At 40.0% G+C, this 21,314-nt stretch overlaps 1 protein-coding gene across 2 annotated transcripts; it reads right to left on the bottom strand.

Moving 5' to 3' along the window:
• Positions 1-3,283: 3,283 nt before the first annotated feature.
• On the bottom strand, positions 3,284-15,662 carry LOC139117166 (prominin-1-A-like). 2 transcript variants are annotated; one of them, XM_070680049.1, is made up of 2 exons: positions 8,761-9,071; positions 3,284-6,387 (listed from the first exon to the last, which is right to left on the bottom strand). In XM_070680049.1, exon 2 carries the CDS (start codon positions 6,373-6,375, stop codon positions 3,739-3,741), a length of 2,637 nt encoding a protein of 878 aa, XP_070536150.1. In that variant the 5' UTR covers positions 6,376-6,387; positions 8,761-9,071; the 3' UTR covers positions 3,284-3,738. The 2 variants fall into 2 exon arrangements, with proteins under 2 accessions (XP_070536150.1, XP_070536149.1); XM_070680048.1 differs by lacking the exon at positions 8,761-9,071 and adding an exon at positions 15,407-15,662 and having other exon boundaries at positions 3,286-6,387.
• Positions 15,663-21,314: the final 5,652 nt, after the last annotated feature.

The raw sequence follows: 21,314 nt of genomic DNA, 5'->3' as shown, positions 1-21,314 counted from the left end.
GAAGACACGTGGGAATCTCTTTTGTGCACGAGTAATCGTGTGCACGGAAAGTGTTCAAATCATGCATAGTGAAATCCAGAAAGGGGGAATTCTGTACGGTTCAAATAACGAGAACGTTTGTGTTTAGTACTTGAGAGGTTAAGAGACGATAGTCGAGTTGGGTAACATTCGCGCTACGCCAAAAAGGTAGTTCTCACATTTTCTCTTCTCCTGTGTGACCGTGAAACGTGTTTCTGCAACAGTGGAAGCGAGAACACTTGGACGGGTTCTTTACATCACTGTGCCGTTTTGCGATGTGTACACCTGTAGACGACTTGAAACAATAGGTTGTCTCTATGATACGCAGTTTATACAACGTTATATAGCAAAATAGGTTACAGATGACAAAACTGGCTGTATTCAAAGGACCCTTGTTTATCCCCTATTATTGGTGTTTCTCCCAGTGAACGATAGACTAGCCATCGGTACAACCTGTCAAAACAGGTCAGAAGTGAGATCGAGTAATATTTTGAAGCCAATGCATGTACGTTTTTGTTGTCAGTCGTTGTGGAGCTCATTTGCTCATTTTCCGGGAAAAAATTCACAGATAAGACAATTGCAAAATGCCGCTATTTAGATCGATGCACAGTAGAGGAGTTTTTTCTTCACACATGGATTTTTCACCTCTACCATTAGAGACTGGTAGCACCATCTTGGCTTGCGCGACACAAAATCTGACGTCTCGCCGCCAGTGGCTGATCGCCCTCTATCGACATCTAGGCAAACCCGGTTGTTTTTATGGAAAGTAAAAATTTATCAACTACCGGATTTTCAACAATGATATGTTTTCGCGTGTGCTTCTCAAATCTGTTTGACGTTGTGTTCCGAATGGCTGTCGGTCGACACTCACAATTATCACAACCTGCAGAACTCGCAGGGCAAAACGTTAATCGGACATTGCTTGTAGTTAAATTGAAACATTTGGTTGAAATAGTGAGTTCCATCCTCACCAGTATTTAGGGATCTTTGAAGAAGGTGCATAAAATTATTACACGTCTCATAATTGTCAAAAAGGAGCGCTTTTGCTGACGAAAACAAGTTTTGAAAAAGTTTGTCATAAAACGAGAAATGTTTGTAAATGCCACGTCTTTTTGGATTGTTTAGTCGTCTATGCAAATTTTATAAGTTCTACATTCCATCCTGAAGTTGATTCGAATAGAGAATAGCTAGATGAAGCAACATGAATTTTTCTCCTCTCTGTTCTGCGAAATCATCAAAGGTTCCGTGTCGATGAGGGTCTTGCAATCAACTCAATAATAAAACGTATCACCACCCCGCCGTATAGAAGTGCCGGTGTGGATGAATTAGTAGTGATTCACTCGACAAAAGGTAGGTTTGAAAGCATGTATATAAGACATTCACTGTTTTAATGACTACAATCAAACACAAACTCCTCACAGTGGTGATCAATTGATGGCTTCAAAACTAAATCAAGTAAGAATGAATAAGTGAAGATAACATTTTGAAGGAAGCAATACAAATAAACTTTAAAAAAATTAGCAACATCCACGTAAAATCCATTCTGAATATCAACAATAAAGGGGTTTTTCGGTAAAAAACCATCTTGTGTTTACTACGTAATCAGCTGTTTCTTGCGCAAGATATGCAAACATGTAAATGAAGCACACAATGGTCAATAAAAGTTCGTTTCGTCGTTATGATTTTGTCAGCTCAAAAAATACAAATGAACAACATGGTACTTCTTTTGAAGAGTCATTGTTTGAACAGGGAACAAGAGCACATGACATTTCAATATTTCTACGGTATCTAGCTATCGAAAGATGACATTTTTGTATTGAGTGCACATACACTAAAACTAACACCTACTTTTCTTTATTCATCATGTTTATTCATTTTATCCGCCATTCCAAAATGCGCGAATTCAATTTAAGGACAAGTGAAACGCTACTTCTGTGTAGAGAGAAGCGATGATACTGAAAGTTTCAGTCAGGAGGGGGAAAAACGCCGTGCCACGCTTCTGCGAAAAAGCACGTTCGGTAACGATTATTGCGTATATCAACCGCAAAGGCTTGTCTTGTGGACGGAATTATATTGAGTACTTATGCTTATGAGGAAAGTAGCGCGTGTCCTCGGGGACAGAATTGAATTCTCAATTTTTTGCGATGATCCTTTGCTGAGCAACTGTAGTTCGTGCCTTTAAAATGAAAGACTTAAACTTTTTTAAAACTTTTCCTCAAACAATCTGTCAATCGTTGTCCTACAAAATCAAGAATAAAATTCGGGGTCGTCCGACTTTTGGTACTAGAGAAATTACCCAATATTTACCGATATTTGAAATTCAAAATGAATGCCATCTTGGTGTTACCTCAGTAAGGAAAATCAAATTTCCAATTTTCACACAACAAAGACGGGGAAACTTTAATTTATTTCATAAGTTTCAAACTGAGCTCCCAAATGTGGTAGGCTAAAAGGATAGTGTAAAAGTTTGAGAGTCGGGATATCCTGTACTCGAAGTGCATTCTTCCCTAATTAATTTATTTTGTTGATTTGATATTTTTAGTAATTAATGATTACTACGGGAGACGTTTGTTAATTTCAAATATCGGTCAATTTTAGACAATGTGTTCCTCTGTACCTATCTGGCCTTTTTATATAATTTGTATTAGCCTATATTCCCTCATGAAAGTTTCCTTCGGCAAATTAAGAGTTTTAATTTTCATTTTCGACACGCTATCTGAAATACATATATCAATATGCCTGCTTTCAAGGCGTCGACTATAAGGCGTCCACTGCAGTATAGAAATAACTATGGTGCAAAAATAAAGATTATCGAAAACACTTGTGCCCATCGAAAATTACCACGGTGCATCAAAGTCACAGAGCTTTAGAAAAATACCCAATATCTGACAAAATTCACGAATACTCATTTACAATATATACACATATGTGTACACCATAAGCTTGTGTACGATTTGGATACCAACATGCATAAATATGTACACAAATATATTTATAAGGTGTAAAACTATATATCCACTTATTAATAAACCTTTACACATGTTTCGAGATACACACATTTATATATATAAAGTATATATCAAGTACTTTCCTTCTCTGAGTAGACAGTATTCACATATAGAGAACTAAAATTACCTTTATATATATATATATATATATATATATATATATATATATATATATATATAAAGGTAATTTTAGTTCTCTATATGTATGTATATATATATATATATATATATATATATATATATATATATATATATATATATATATATATATATATATATATATATATATGATTAGTTGAATGAATTGATGTACTGTTCGAGTTGGCCTTATTTGCAATTCCAAGGGCGATCGATCACCTAGGTCTGTGCTGCTTGTATACTTGTGCGTTTGTGAAGCCGATACGACAGCAGTACAAGATGTAATATATATATATATATATATATATATATATATATATATATATATATATTGGCAAGACAGCGGAGTACTGGAGCTATAACACAATAGATTACTTACGTTGAATAGTTTCCGAGAGATCTTTTTACCCAATACGTTTCTGCATGACTGATTATTGAAGTATAAATTTGTAAAAAAACGTGAAAGTTATTAAAACATTCGTATACTTTCTTCTAAAGTAACATACCTCAAATTTTAAAGTAGTCAGGCAATGCTCAACTGATTTATGAGTGTGAAAGTTCTGTTCTAGATTTATTAAATCGAGTCCACTTTGTTTTTGCCGTAAGGTTGGTAGGCAGATGATTTCTGAGGGCTGGACTGTCCCATTTCAATGCCATCATCAAAGTGGTCCTCCTCCTTCATACGGCGGAAGTATTTCGCCAGTTTCACGCCGAAGACGATGCTGGGTATGTAGAAGAAAACGCACCAGCCCATGCTGAACCACAACCCATTGAACGCATCCAGAATGCTGCGGCACAAAGTGTTGAAGAGATTCTCAATCAAGTTGTAAACCGGTAAACATTTTCCGACCTCGTTGTAGATCATGTCGTTCACATACGCCACAAATTGGTCCACGTAGCCCAGGAGCCTTGACTGCAGATTTTCGACCTCATTCTCGACTACGTTATCTAAGTGGTCATCGATGTACTGGTCGGCTGCACGCCCGGTCAGGATTGTGTTGTTCACAGCTAGGTCGATGGTGGCCGAATCGTTCTGTACCTGGACAAGCAGCGTTTTGATGGCATCGCGGTCGCTTATGATCGGAGCCACTGCAGACGTCTGGAAGTTGCGGATCCTTGTAACCATGTTAACGAACTGTGTCTGGTAGTCGCCAGGAAAGATAGTCGAGTTGCCTGAATAGGCAGTGATGTAACTTTGCAAAGCATCCGCCCATAGATCCAGATCTTCTCCATAATCGATCAAATCGGAGTTCAGTTCGTTTTCGTAATCCGTCCAGGGCAGGTCTGCCGCGTTCGCATCTCTTGCGTCGGCCAAGTTACTCTCAGTTTCTGCTGACATAATCTCGATCTGATCCGAGACATTCACTTTCAAGTTCCCAAACTGATCTAAGGAAATATACTTATCAACGTCTAGCATTTCGGTTATATTGATCAAATTCTCAAGTTTAAAGGATGTATAGGCGGCTCCGTTCATTTCGCAGTCTTCAAGGATGCCGGTCATGGTCAGAGAAATGTTCCCATTCTGAAACAACAGGTTACCGAGGAAGTACCCGTCAGTGCCCGGAATCGCGTCTGGTTGGTCGATAGTTTCAGTGAAGAGTTCACGTGACACGATCGGGTCGCAGACGAACTTTTTCAGCGGGCCGCCGACTGCGAACGGCAGGGTGGTCAAAATCATGAAGAGGCACGCAAATATGCAGCAAAATCCTACCGAAGCCATGAGCATCAGTCCACCGCAGTTGGAGACGCCGCCTCGTTGAGTCGGTGTGGCGGCGCCGTCGTAGCCGAGCACGCCGAAGAAACAGCCAAGCAAGTTCAGAACTACCACCAGCAAAGCCATACAGCACAACGCTAAAAGGAAGTAGCCGCGATACTTGTCATAATCTTGCACATATGAGGTGTAGGTCGTCAGAGTGTTTTCAAATGAAGTAGCCTGCGAAGATAACGTGTTCAGGTTACTGATCATGGGGTCGAGCCCGCTCTCAATCTCGCTGTTGAAATCGCCAAAACTTGAAGTCAAATCACCCACTGCAGCGTCGGTCTCATTTTGAACCAGCTCCGGGATGTCTTCAAATTCGTCCCGGCCTTTCTGAGCTTCGGTATCCAGGTCGTTATCGATGACAGCTGTCAGTGCGATGGCCTTTGCATAGACGGCAACTCTCGGATATGTACCCGCCGACGACATATCTCTGAAATCCCTGCTTGCAACCAATACCGAAGTGTTTGCTGTGTTTTGAGGGTCCGCTGAACAGCCGCCGTCCGTCGTACAGTTGCTATACAGTTCCTCAATGTCTTGCTTCAACGAAGAAAGCGACGAAGCAAACTCGATGTAGCTTGTATTGAAAGTTGCCGAAAGGTCGTTTAAAGAGTCCAACCCATCCCTGGTATTTTCAATCACGTCGACCATGTACAATATGGCGTTCAAAGCCGGGTCAATATAGGGTCTTAATGCCTCACGAACAGGCACACCGACCGTCACCCCGACGTTGTTTAACTCGCTTCCGATTAAGTCAAAGGTCCAGTTTGATTGGGTGATAGCAACAAATAACACCTCATTCGCCGTGTTGTTCACGTAACTCACAATATCGTCCGTGCTTTTCAAGACATTGCTGCCAGCGTTCGGAAATTCCGATGCCTGCCGATCGTTTACGAAGTAGGCACAAGCACAGCCTCCGGCGATGACGGCTGTGACGCAGGTCAGAAGGATGGCAAAGGTGACCATTTTACAACACATGTTACCGCTCTGTTTCTGGTACATCTTGCCTCCGCATTTGCCGCAGCAAGTGCGACATGCGCAGAAGCAAATACACACAATCGGGAATATCAGCAAAAACAGAACACCGATGGCTATGCAGATGCCAAAACCCAACAATATGTCTATGTATTGCGAGAAATTGCCAGTCAAATCTGTAATAGCAAAGTTACCAGCGAAGGCATCGGTTGCAACGTCATAGGGTATATCCCCCGGTGCTATCAACTTAATCCACTGATCCATCATCTTCCACAGGGTTGGAAGAGGGGAGGGGCCCTCATCGTAGCCAGCAGGGGACTGATAGGGGGCGCTCGGCGTTGGCAGATCCTTCCAAGCGATATTCCCATCACTGTCAACAGAATTCACTGTAGCAGCTTCAATTCTCCCTCCATGTTCGTACGGCAGAAGTGTCACGGTGACTATCGTCCAGAGTGGCCACAACAATAGCATTCTCGTCATTTTGTTTCTTACCTAAGGAAAAATAAAAGAAGGTGAAATACATGTATTATCTGTTTAGTGAAAAGACGTATCAATTAGTTTTCTTTCGTACACTGATATTGATATCTTTGATATCATCCAGGGACTGGTCCTTAGGTATAACGTATTAGGTTTCCATGTAACCATGAACTTATGCCAGCTACAACACAAGGGTTAAGGACAACAGCAACCTGTTCCAAAAACCCAAAATTTTTTACTTGTGCACTCTAGGAAACAACAGGAACTACGCTCTTTTATTATTTACAAAACATGAAAATGATGTTCAGATTGCGCTGGGGCTTCAAACTGACAAACGTTGAAAGGCTTGTGTTCGTGTGAACGGACTAATACGCCGCCACGTTGTAGGCGCCGCCAACGACAAAAATAGGAAAACACGCGGGACAATCTTTGTACGGAATTTACGAATCTAAACGTCAGTTGACGCGGCAACTATTCCGAGCTGTAACATAAAATTTCGTCGTAAAGTCCAAATCGCTTTGTCGATTTGTTTTATTATGTATCAAAGAATCGCACAATTTACGTGTAATTATTTTGATATGCAATATTGCATACACTATCTCTCGGTATCAACAAGACAACCAAATATCCATTATGTGCATGTCAGTAGCGATCTTTAAGTCGGGTCAGGAGTACTAAAACATGCTATACGGGACATCTTCGCCTATTTTTATTAACTGAACCGATATACAGCGACAGATGAAATGAGAGATAGTTGAAATATTAATTCCGTTTAATCAACTTTAATCACCGAGTTGCAGAATCACAGGACAGTCAAGCTCTCATTGATTTTGTATCAAATTGGCCGACCATGTATTTAATATGCAACGGTGCCTATAATTTGGTGTAGCACCTAAAAATTTTGTTTATCGATCAAATTTGTCAGTAAAGTGTATACTACAGTTTGTCAACTAAGGTAGATGAACATTTTACATTGATAAATGAACAATTACCGTATCTTAAATTTTAGTTCCAAAACAATGCTCTTTCAATATAACTTGCTTAAATGAATACTAACTTACCTCACATCTTACACTGATTGAAATTATAGTAAGAGCATTCTAATAGGTATATTACACTTATTTGTTTGAAATTTGAAATCATAGAAGCAACAGTGAAAAGGAGCAGCCATACTGGCTTTTGTTCTCTTGGCTTGTCGGTGACCACTGAGCAGTGGCTAAGTCTGTACCACAGCCATGCTCTTACTTTCTGAATCATTTTGCTTAATAAGCGAGACTGTTTCCGATCGATATCAGTTCCCATCAAAAATTTACTCCTAAATAACCGGCAGTTACAACTTTGTTTTTGTTTCGTTTATTGTCAAATAAAGCAATATGCAGTTCTCTAGAAGCCTAGGCACAGTGTTACGATTAATTAATCTATCGATGGATGGATTGATTTACTAGACATTGATTGATTGATTAATTGATTGATTGATTGATTGATTGATTGATTGATTGATTGATTGATTGAGACATAGTTGCAAAGTATTCGATATTAACTGCTGCTGAAATCCCGTAAAATAATTATGCATATATCAGCAAGAGCTCTAAAAATATAGTGAATTGCGATCAACCTCTCAACCCTGTGTAAGCTGACGTGTACCGATCACTCCGCCTACTCAATTTTTAAGCCCGTGCGCAGCGAATCAGTCTGTTTCTCGATGGTTACGAGCCATTGAGCTCATAACTCAGCAGCGGTTACCGAACAACCATGCCTGGGTCATACCACTAAAGCCTCGCCATTGCCATAGTAGCATCCAGTACAGTATGTTCTTCATATGCCTTCACTTGGTACGGCACCGACACTGCATTTGGCAAGCGTTGGCGCGATTTTGGTTGTGTATGACAGAATTCATGTATGTTCAAGAATCCACGCATAAAAGCTAACGCCCCTCTTCTTGCAAGAGATCAAGCAAAATGGCAGACTCTCTGGACCGCAATTACTCATAACGACAAACTCTGACGTCGTTTCCGTGTAATTACGAGAGACTATCGCTTGACCATAAATGCGTCACTATTGTAAAGACCGGGGAACATGACCGCCCGGCGCACACCAATGTCATTCACAAAATAGTGAATTATGAAGTGCCAGTGCTGGTGAAAGTTTCGGATCATAGCCAATATCGTTATTGTGGTCTGATGTCGTAATGTCTTGAATAGTACATATTTGTGTACCCTTTTTATAAAAACTGAAGATAACTTCCGCAGAGTACAAAATAACTGGACTGTTGAACAGCAACCAGGAAACAGTAATTCAAACACGTACTTTTGAGTCGTTTTTATATTCTACTTGTAGAATAAACTATCACCCTTTCTATGAAATGACAGCATGGCCGCCTGTTGTTACCTTAGCAACTTGATACTTGGCTGTTCTTCAACTACTACTTGGAATCGGCGCACATCTTTTTCCAATGAGATGACTAAACACGCTACAGCGGTCTGATTACCGGTCGGCAATCGACTTTGATCGCAGACGACAACTGATGAATGATGGGATAGCGTCCAATGCCATCGATATTAATCACGCCCGCCATTATTCGCAATTCATGTCCCTGGTTTGGAAATGGCCCGAGATAACGAAATAAGTCATTGAGTTAGGCCCGATCCACCCATTCGTCTGGCCCATAAAATCGATATATTTGACTTGCAACCAACGCTCTCAAGTGAATCGGACACGCAGTTAATTTGTTTACGATAAAAATAGCCATCACCAGAAACGTTGACACGACCTTTGACCTTTCAGGTTTCTGCAATAATAAACACATCGATTCCATGTTTCTGCAATAATAAATCAACATGTTCAAAATATGTAATAAATCCATTATGCAAACTACATGTTATTAAGAGTCAAATGTCATGCATTTTTCACTGTCTGTGATTTTGTTTCCTTCAGCACACGTTAGATCATCAACGTTCATTTTTGAAATCTGAAAAACGAGCACAGTGCCATGATCGCACGAGTCACTTTCTTGGTGTTTCCGTTCTTCTGGTGCTTGAGAACGCCATGATTACTCGAAGATGTGACGTCACCGACACGCAATTTGAATACAACAGCATGAGTGCATACAATCGATTATTTACGCAAGTGAAGCGAAAAAGGTGACACTTCCTCCTTTAGAGTCAAACAATAGAAGAGGTTGCAGTTCAAAAAACAGTTTCCCATGATATGAAACACCTATTGTAAAAACACAGTTTTGTCAGAGAGATTTTATCTCGTCTTTATACTTTACAAAACACTCTTTTTAAGTCGTAAGTATGAGCTAAAACGTTGCGTGACTGATGTATTTGTTACTGAATTTTAGTATATTGGAATATCATTTTATCAGCAACACAAGCTTTTTTATATACGTCTGGCTCTGTTTTGCCTCGGGGTTTTTTTGTTTGTTTTGTCATTTCATTTTTATTGGGGGTCGCTAAGTCTAAATTTGATTAAAATTAATGTTGCATGGGTAGGTCTTCTGAACCGTTGACTACGGCATATCCGTGCATAATGATTAAACATGGTTTATATTAGTTGTCATCTTTTACTCGATCTTTATTCTCTGCCAAATATTAAAGTGAAACAAAAAATAGACAAGTAGTTGCTTGGCCAGTGCAGCAAGCGTGTCGCGGTGGCCGTGATTTTTCAATTTGGTCTTCCGTGAGTGAAAGTAACAGGGTGAAAATTAAGCTGTGAACGATACGACGGGTCATCCAAAGGATTTGCAAACTATCATGATATTGCTGATTTTATTTACCAGAGTTACATTGACCTTGTAAGGTGTTTGCTATCCCTTCATGTAGCTCATCAGTTATTTATAGCACTTGTACTTTTCTAAATCAAAGACCCTATGGGTGACCAGTACCATTTTTGTCCATGTTGAAGTAAAGTAGATGAACGGTGACTGCCTTAATTTATAGTTCAAATATTACTGTTTTCTGCTGTGATACTTTCTAGTCAAAATGATATCCCTCGCGGTTATTAACGATGCTAGGCCATTGGTTGGATATTATGAAAACAGTCATTACAACCCATTTTTGGCAATGCTCCAGTTAATTTCGTTGACAGAATGTTTCTTAAGCACCATAGGAAATTCTTTGTGCGAAATACTTGATTATTTATTTGTCTTAATGAATATGTTCTCAGTTTCCATGAAAGCATTTGACTCTAACTGTCCCCTAATTCGACAAACTTGGATTGGCGTTGATCGTACGACACTTACGTCACAATTTAAAAGCGACAGTCTTCAATCCCCGGTTCTCACATTTGTGTTTGTTGGCATTAACTGTTTACGTGATTTTAGTCCCCTGTTCTCGACTGAAACTTTGAGGTTTGCGCTGCGAGTCAATTTGATCAGAGATCATGCTGATAAAAATCTGCCCCTTTACGTCTCATCGGTAACCAATAATTGGATCTTCTACGAGTTTTACTAAATGTGTTTGACATTTAATTTGTTATGCGGCATATCACGTGCGATTGGGAAAAGAAAGTCACGTGACAAGAGGCTGTTTTTGTCAAATTCAGAGGCGCTTTCTTTTACACGGTATACTTCGAATTGCCCAAAATTTTACCTATTCGACCTGTTGCAATGTGTTGCAATGAATAAATTAAACAACATGATTCACGACATCTAGTACCACTTTACGATCTTCGCATGCTGAATCGTCTAGCATGCGTGGTTGCCATACACCTCTTTGGGTCAAATTTCAATTTACTCATATAATCTTACACCGCGGCACATACTTTTAATTAATTTTAAAATCAAAAAGTAATTTGTAAGTCATGGTAATCTCAAGGACAACAAAAAATTGGGCTTTCGATTTATTGCACCGGATTCATGGCGGCATGTGCCTGTAGCACAGTAGAGAAATCCCCAGATACTGTCCCATCCGTACATTCTTTCCGCCTAGGACTGTTCATTGCATCTTTGGAATTTCCATATTAAGGTTTTATTGCGATTTGTGTATAGTGTTCGACCTCAGAAGCTACTTAGCGTTCACATATGGCTGCATAATCGCCTACCACCTGTTACGTGCATGCATATGGCAATCAAGCTGTAAAAATATGAGGATGTGAAACAGCATGTTAGAAAATTTCAGTAGAAGATGACAATTTGGACTGACGACAACCGCTTTTGCTCTTGCGATTGTCAATTTTGTTGACTTATTGAGGAAAATTCAGAGCGAATTCTGGGAAAAATCGACCACTTACAGAGTCGTGCCTACAACACTCGACTGGCATACTATATTTAGTTACCAGCCACGTGTACGCTGTGTTCAGCAGGTGCCGCCAACTGGTAAATTTCATGAATTTCGCAAAATCATCACAAAACATGTTTTGAAGGCTGATATACCGATTTTTCGTATTTTTGACCTTGACCCAAAATTTGGAGGGGAAAGTAGAGCTGTTCGTAACTGCCCTCCCACTGGCATACACGGAAAATATGCCCTCCCACTGAATTTTGATGCCCGCTGCCCTCCAGTATCTATAGTCTGCCCGCTCCCCACTCCCCACAACTTTTCACGCTCCCCTCTGCCCTCTCCCCACTACTGAAATTTCCCATTGCCAACTAGATGCCTACTAGGCAACCCAGATCAACGCAAACCGTGGGAGCAGCTGGCAGTATAGCTTGGAACATTGCTCCCCTCTAAGTAAGGCGCTAAATCTCCCCTCAAGTTCTATCAACCACGCCGCTTTCCCCTCCCTCTACGTATCTTCCGGTGCCCACTGTCAAAAATTTTCTCCCCGCCCACTGAAAATAGTGAAATTTCTTCCCCACCACAGTAATATAGATTTTTTCTCCCCGCCCGCTGATTAGTTTGAAATTTGCCCGCCCGCTGAAAAACTTCGCACGAACACCTTTTTGCACGAACAGCTTAGTTGGCGGCACCTGGTTCAGGTAATGAAGCTGATGTGGACTACAAACAAGGCACGAGGGACGGACCGCCCTGCGTTTAGAAGGACAGCAGTGCACATGCACAACGCCAGAAAGTGACAGTTCAGCTAATTAATCACTCGCTTCAGTATTCCCTTGTCAGCCAGCAGTCTTGTTCATCGTGTAACGGCAACCTTCATCGTCCAAGATTTCTGCTTCTTGGCGAAAACATGACTTGATGCCGCAGAATCAACCTTGCCTTAAATTGACTATTCACGACGAATTTCGTTCCGCTTTACGCGCTTATTAAAATCGTTCGTTTCAGATGAGATCTGGCGACCGTTTAAAGCTGAATGTGTGTTCGCGATTTTGCCCACTAATGCCATGGCGCGATTTAATATTGTGGCTAAAACAACGATCTTAATTTATGATATTACATTGCCATCGAAAACGGTCGCGAATTTGTCCTTTTTAAAAAAATATATTAGCGATGTTTACCTCACCACGACCATGGTGATGGATAAACAAACTGATTGAATAGAGACCGGGCAACTCAGCATTTTATAGCGTTACGCAATTTCAAATGGGTCTTTGTTCGTCCTCGATGGCCGATGTACACAATGCCTGTTAACAGACTGTCCAACTACTGACTTTTCAGTCGGAGCTTAAGAAAGACGGAACAAAAGCTAATCGTACGTGACGTCAAGTCAGTGACGACTAAAATATCTGTTTAATGGTTTGTTCAGTGTCTGTGCTCACGGCTTGTGCCGTTCATCGCTGATATTTGAATATCAAATCAGCTGGCGACTTTACCGAAAGTTTAGTTGACTCAGAGTTCATAACCGGTCATTTGCAAATTTGGCCTCCCATGCAGTTCGATGTTCTTCGGATCCGCAGAAGTTGCAGCTCGGAAGATGAAAGCCGATTCCCGCTCAAATCCCTATCGCGCGTACGTTTCATCGATGGAATTTCTCGCGGCCATGGTATTCTAGCGTCAAGACACCAATCACGCACTCGGATATAAAGCCATGGCGCGCGCAAACATAGAACGCGTCTCAGGACAGATATTCGGCCTCCTAAACTTTTACAATTCTTTTCTGATATACCACTTGTTTGGGTTCATTTTAAAGCTCTTTGTGTAAGGAAACTTTTTAACGGCTTAGAAATTATTTTGCTACATAGAATTAACACAGGGATGGCGACCATTTTGAATTTTACATGTCGGTAAATCTTGGGATATTTGTTTCTCTAGTACCAAAATTTGCACGGTGACCCCCCCCCCCGATTTTTATTCTTGATTTTGAAAGAGAGTGGTTGAAAGATTCCTCAAGGAAAGTTTGAGCAAAGGTTTAAGGCTGTCACTTTCGAGGCGGATACTACCTTAATATTCTGTCGAAGCGAGCTTTACGAACCACTTTTTTGGATTTTCGGCTATAAATGTAACATTATAATTCACTTGTCGTGCATGTAAGTTGTAGCAGAACCACGATACAATATTCTAGGTTTTGGATTGCTGCTTTCTCTTTTGAGTAGTCGACCCCGAGATTCCTCCCAAATAAGGTTAGCAGAGAATAACATACGTACATTTTTTTGCTGTGAAAATCAGCTTCTGGTTTCAGTTTTGTCACAATGTGTTTCAACTCAATAAGTGCAAAAGTAGGCGTTACTAACTATACAAGTAAGCGTGATGCGGTTCCTGTTTTGGTTTGTCACCCTTAAGCTCGGCACAATGACTATGATTTGGAACACGTACATACTTTATGTACATGAACATTTCCTCAAAGAGACAGCATCGAAGTTTCAGGTATCAGTGTGGAAACGTCGTTATAAATGCCAGCTAGATCGCTTAAATACCCGGAGAGAAATTTGTACACAGAATATTTCCGGAGTCGTCTCGTCGTTCTGAGAGAATGTTCAAGTGGTATACCAAGAAACGTGTCAATGAGTATAAATTCCAGTCTGTCGCGTACGAAGCAAATATGGCCGACATATTTGAGTAATCAATTGGCGCCCAAATTCAATTCGTTTTCCCTGTTTTATAGTTAAGGTGTTTTGCCAGTTTAACAGGGGATTGGTTGATGCATGCACGTACACAGTCTGGTTTCTGTAACGTCAACGACCGATAGTTGTCAGCATAAAACAATCGATGCCATGCCGATTCGAACAAATATAATATATCATATTATTGTGCATACCCGCTTTTGAAATGGCCTTTCACAATTAATATGGCCGACCAGTTCGGCTGTCGTATGGCACAATAAACAATATCTGGCCAATAGTAATGGCACAAATATTATATATCAGTTCTCGAGGATAATTGATTTTATCAGAGGTGAAATCAAAGCTTATGACAAGCGCATTTAACATGTTCCTTCTTATCATTAGATTCGGTCACGCGTTTCACCTAAAGACCTTCATGTACTACCAGTATATGTATCTGTCATTGAAATTTCCTGATGTGCGATGAAATTATTCTAAAAATACCATATCATGCGTGAGAGACAAACAATTTCTCTGTTCTAAACATACGCCATATTAAATTGTTATTACCGCTGGTTTCTGACAGGCAATCTCCTTCTTTCTGTCACACGTCGTGGTAACCGTCAGACGGTAAAAATATTCATCCAACTCGAACAGGAAAAGAGAGAGATTTCTTCGTTTTGTTAGAAGTCCGCATCACCTGCTCTTCACAAGCTTTATTACCATAGCTATTAAAGCCTGCAATGTCCGTGAAAGTGTGACACCCTGGTCAATTTCGGTAGTAGTTCTGCTTTTACTGTATTTCCGCGTACTGCTAGATCTTAAAGCTTCAAAGTGCACACTATGGGAGAGCTGGTGTGTCGACAGTTAAACTTCGAATTGTTGAGTGACTGAATTATTGGCTTGGGCACTAAGCCGAGACACGGATACTGTGGCCGAGGTGTTTCAACGCTGTTATTCCAAACTGCGTGTAATCAAATATGTCAAAGCGGCGAAGCACAATACAGAAAACAATGCGAACCTACAGGGCCTTAAAGCCCTGAAAAGGAACGATATATTGAAGCCGAGTTGTGTTGAATGAGCGACGTTGGTTGAAAACGCCATGGTTATCTAATATTTCCAAATGCGTGTTCGTCGATACATGAACCCCTTGCTTACCTTAACTAGTCTAGATCTGCTCCCGAACAGTTGAGAAATGATTTATGATGTCGCGTTGAAAACGTCAAACGTCGGATCGCAACGGCACCTCAACACAGGGCCGTCGGTTTTCAGGTAGCTAGAGAGTCAATTCCTTTTTCACAACCAAACTGAAGGGTTAGATTCGTGGCATTTTCACATCTTGAAGGGAGAGGCAGCTACCGGTTCCACATGATTTTCAGGAAAGAAAGAGTCACCCTACGTAATTAGTTGCAATTCCGCTGATTTGCATTGACGCGTCACAGTAGCGCGTTTGGCAATCTGCCATTGCGTAACAACAGCGTCATGTCAGCAGAGCCAAACCCATTTATTACGAAACCCTCGTTTTACAATAAATACGCATTAACGTGAAGGAAAGGACTTTCGGTACCCTCGTTTGTGAAAATAGCTGAAACCCAGTAATCCTAGCGAAAATAACTGAAGTTACATTTACTGGTGTGAAACGTCTTGGCTTTGCCTGAAGATGAATTGTTGCTTAGCAACATGAGCGAGACCAGATGATATCATCATGGCGCGCTTTTTGAACAACTCACAGCTTATCTCGACACATTCTATTGTTGTTCTTGAGTTGTTGTTTTTTTCGTGACGGTCAGTTTCATTTGTTTTCCAGTGCGAATGACGACCGCCTGTCGCTTATTTGTTCCCGCCCCTGTCTTCTCTGTCGTCTACGAATACGTCCATAGTTGCAATTTATCAGATAAAATGCTTGAGTTTTTTAAGAGTTATTTTATTTATAAATATAGGATGACAGATGGCATCAATTAAAAGCTTACACTTTTCTTTTCTATTTGTTTATCCTCATTGAATATGACATTGGGACATGATTATAACGCTACATCTCACGACCGCGAGAAGAGTGGCACGTACTGTAACGGCTCCCTTGATTGGTCGCCGTTACAGTCGCCGTCGGGAGTAACACCTTTGAGCCATGTAGTACTTCCATGTTTACGTATTCGTTACAGAGAAAAGCATCCGCGTTTGAGTCATGCAACGCCAACAATCAGGCAACACAAGAAACAGCCCCAACCCCCGAATTACTGACTTAATCATTTCTTAGCAACATGAAAAAATTGCAGTCGATTTATTGAGAATGTCAATCATTTATGGCTTCCTGCGACATATTTACGATCGTCTGCGGCTTACAAGGCAATACGGTCAATATGGTATCCGCTTATTTACAAGGTGTCCGGTTTAACGACCCGGATGCTCATGTCTGGCGGGTCAAGGATCTGTTGGAGAGAGTGACTTCTTTGTTAAGATTCAACACATGACTCGCCAAACTAATCCAAAGGTTCTTCACTACACTTCAGAGACGGTTTTCATTCGGCTTTGTCATGATTAGAATCAAAGGTCCGACAAATAAAGGAATATTAGTAACTGTCTTTATATACATATATATATATATGTATGTATATATATGTATATGTATAAATATATATATATATATATATATATATATATATATATATATATATATATATATATATATATATATATATATATATATATATATATATATATAATTTTTGCAACCAGATTCCATACAAATACAGACAGGTTGAATTCTTACAATTAAAATTTTTCACGATTTAAAAAAGTTAAAATTAAAATTTGCCTCAGGCTGTTAAAAGTCAAAAAGAGATATTGAATGGTGTTCTAAAAGCACACGCACAGATAGGATGAAAAGCTATCTCTGATAACTGTAAAGCGCGTAAGTGATAAAACTATTCTTAAATCTTTGTGTACGGCACCTAGATAGGAGAAGGTATCTCTTTGAGTGGCAAGTCTTTCTAGTGGAGACTAGGTTGATTAAGTAGTTCAACTTGTCAGCCTGAGGATCATACAATTTTTTGAACGAAAGAATGACATACATGTAATTTCTATCTTCCACAAACCTTTTCTGATCTGCCACTTGTGGGGACTCATTTTTAAGCTCTTGGAGAAAGAAAAATTTCCACCGGCTTAGTTTTTCGAAAATCCAAAATTTAATCCCCCATGGGGTTAACAAAAGCATGGCGGCCATTTTGAATTTCAAATATCGCAAAATTTTGGGTGATTTGTTTGCTACTTCCAAACTTTGCACAGTGACCCCTGATTTTTATTATTTATTTGGTAGGAGAATGGTTGAAAGTTTCATTGAGGAAAGTTTGAGCAAATGTTTCAGTCTTTCATTTTCGAGGCGCATACTGCCTTAATTGTATTATAGATTCTTGGTATGACTTCTTTGGATATATGATTCCTCATGCGCTATTTTTGACTGATTCAAGAAGGGTGGAGTGATCTAATGTGAGGCCATTATGCCATAAGGGACATGCATATTCGACCACGGGTCCTATGATTGACATATAATTTGTTAATAAATGCTGTGTGATCGTGTTGTAAATGTAGTCAATGTGATCAGACCAAGACAGCGTGTCATTTATCTAAACTCCGTGGAGTTTTGGACCTTTACACTTTCTATGACAGTTTCGTCCATCAAAATTTTGGGAATTTCTGGTTTGTCTTCCCTAATATACATTAACAAGTCTTTTTGGATTCAATATCATGTTATTTACCTCTGACCATTTAGTTGTGTAATTTACTGCCCCCTGCATGGAGCTTTGACAAAGAAAAGACTCAGACATAGTTGTATCGTCCATGAATTTTTATGTCAGGGCACGGGGTTTCAAATCATTTATTAGTATGATAAATAATAAGCGACCGAGTCATGAACCCTGTGGTACAGCTCCACATGGACTTTAATCCAATCTGAGATCTCCTGTCCAAGTATGAGACGTTTATAACTGTCACTAAGGAAGGCAGCTATCCACAGGACCAAAAATGCCGAGATGTTTATATCTTCCATTTTTATAAGGATATTGTGATTATGATTCGTAAAAGAAATATTTTTCGAAAATAAATCATTATTGATCCACAATGAAGTCGACGCGTATTAAGGAAAAAAAATCAAATTTAACCCCGCCGTGGTATACACCAGAGTCTTCTATGAAAGGATTTGTGTGAGAATTGTTTATCTGGCTGCATGACATGCTGCCATGGGGATCTGAGCTGAGTAATCGCAATATGACATGTATATAGCTTGTGTAGACGGAGAAGCAAACAACTGTCAGTGAATAAGTTTAGCTTGCACTCATAACAAAGTCATTTTCACAGTGTTTTCAGAAAGTTTACTATGTGTATACGAAGAGAAGGTCAATGAAATTACGCTAATGAAGCATTTGTTTTCAAATGCCAGCAATGAATGAAGGCAGCCTTGCATTGTACAAGCACGGACTAAGTGTCATCGGTGTGAAATGCTGAGTACCAGTGATACGTCGAGCAGTATTGTCTAGAGTGAACTCATTCAATGTTTCATTGTATAGAATTCCTAGGTCTAGTATTATCTTCTTCAGCTTGCTCAAACGTCATTAATACACTGTCACAGATATCAGGAATATCAAACCATACTGCATATACAATCTTTCAGCATTTTCATGGCTGTGATTGCGGACGCTGCCCCAGTGAAGTACAATCTCGGCCAATCCCATTGGTTTCCAACAATATATACAACATATAAAATTATAAAGAATATGACGATATTTTTATTCTTGGGGAGTAATCAACCTTAAACATGGCGATGGTTACAGAATATTGCTATCGGTTTACATCACCCCCGATGACCAAGTCCAAGTCTACATCCCAGATTTGCTTACGCCATGTGCAATACAAACTTGGTCATTTATTTAGCTCGGACTTTAAAACCAGCCTTAGCTGTTTCAGTATTGACTGCAAATATCTGCGTCACGTGCTGTCTCATCAGAGTGGCTCCACGACTTTGGCATTTTCATACCATGGCCAGATGACATTCGACAAGCCTCCACTCTGGCTAAACCGCGTCTCTGAGAAAAACATTGCTGGTTCAAGTTGATTTTTGTGCGTTGTGAATATCGTTGATTGATTGATTGATTGATTGATAAAGTCTCTTCCTTGATGTTTTGGTCAATTTTTTTCGACGTTTGAGAAGTCAGATCTCCCACTCGGCATTTTTAAACATGCCGAATTTCCTTCAAAGCAGCTTATAGATAAATGAAAGGAAACTATACCATGATTTCTGCCGCAAATTAGCTGAGATTTCTCTGTCAAACTACCAGCCGCATACTTATCTAGAACGGTTAGATTATATCGTGCACTCATCATATCATTGTCAACGTTATTCGAGTACAAAGACTTTCATTTTTCTGTTTACGTTAATGTACCCCTCAAAACATGCATTATCGTCCCCTCAAAGTTGGAGGGGCACAAGTCGTCTTGAACCTATCTATGCTATGGAATGATAGAATACCTTTCAAAATTAATCATAAATTGATTGCGTCTGGTCTAATAAGCAAATAAATCAAATACCGTGGTTTTAGAATACCGTTTTTGAGAGCAGCGGTGACGTGATCACCGTTGATGTCGTGAAGATTCAAGAAATTTGGCCACCGCTTTCTTTGTCCTTTCTGCCTGGCAGCGCGTATCAAGGTATGCTTTATAGAGTACCCTCTCAGCAATTCAAAGTTTGTGATCTATATATCACTGAATACTAGAGTAGTACAGGATTGCCAGAAACAATATTAACACTTGTCCCTTCAGTAAGGATAACTAAAATTATTTGACTATTCGTCTGGACTTACCTCCGAGACACATGAACGTTGCTACACCTCTCCGAACGACGTTTAGTCGCCTTTTGCTATTTGGGTCATAAATCTAATATACGTAATTATGGGATTCAAACTTTGCCGCGTTACACCGGAATTTATGAAGGCCGCTAATGCATACAATGGCAGAAAATATAAATGAATCCACTGTTTTCGTAATAACCCTGCAGTGGTTACAAAATGGTGTTAGCGCACGCGTATACGACTTGATGAGTTTCAGAAATGTTATTACTTTTGAAATGACTTTGCCGATCATTTTTATACGTACGGCACTTTTAGCCCTAAAACCATATTTCGTCTCACTTACCTTCTTCATTCATGGAAAGAAGAAGACGAGACTATAACGATAACGAGACACAGATTAGGGCAGCCATGGTGTGTGACAGATCATAGAGAGACAGAAGGAAATACAGACAGTGAGAGAGACAGCGGAGATACAATAGGAAGGAGACACATGTTGGGATAGTAACAAAGAAATAGAGCCAAACCGTGAAGTGATGAAATAGAGTTAGGGACAGGGTGAGGCTAGAAATTAAATTGGATGACAGACAGACAGACAGAAAGACAGCCAGACAGACAGACAGACAGACAGACAGACAGACAGACAGACAGACAGAAAGACAGCTTTGCTGACAGCTTACAGCGTCATAGTATTTCAATTATTATTTATATTTTCTGTATATATAGCATTGATCTCTGAGAACTTTACGTTCACGTTAACATGTTGTATTCGACCCTCTGACGGTTTCTTACGTAAACGTCGTAACTTATCTACTTGTGTAGAATGTTATAGAAAGAAGTTGTGGTTTATAGTAATAGTTTCTTGGCGTAAAAAGTCTCTCACCGTCTTGCGAGAAACCGCTTTGATGCCCTCCCGTGTCCCAATTAATTACTTGCGTTGCTGTAACGGCGGTGAGTTAAAATTTGAAGCAGATTTAAAATGTCTCTAACTCGGTTATTTGAGAACATGTACACGACGAAAAATTTCCCCGATCGTGCGAATGACCTAACCCCAATTCAACCTTCAACCCGGCAGAACAAAAGTAAGCGAGATCTCTGCACTTCTGAAAGTGGAAATTTTTTCCTTGGGGACTCAACTAAAACCGATAGTGAGCTTCTGAACTCTTGACCATACAAGACCTGGAGGAGCACGCCCCGCATATCATATTTTGATATCAACGACCCCCGTTCAC

Source organism: Ptychodera flava, chromosome 18 (genome assembly GCF_041260155.1).
Source record: "Ptychodera flava strain L36383 chromosome 18, AS_Pfla_20210202, whole genome shotgun sequence".
Taxonomy (NCBI): Eukaryota; Metazoa; Hemichordata; class Enteropneusta; family Ptychoderidae; genus Ptychodera; species Ptychodera flava.
Note: the sequence above shows the minus strand (reverse complement) of the source record. Positions and strands in the feature narration are given on the sequence as shown.

Coding starts and splice junctions, on each gene's coding strand:
- LOC139117166 (XM_070680048.1), bottom strand. CDS start 6,375: ATGACGAGAATGCTATTGTTGTGGCCACTCTGGACGATAGTCACCGTG.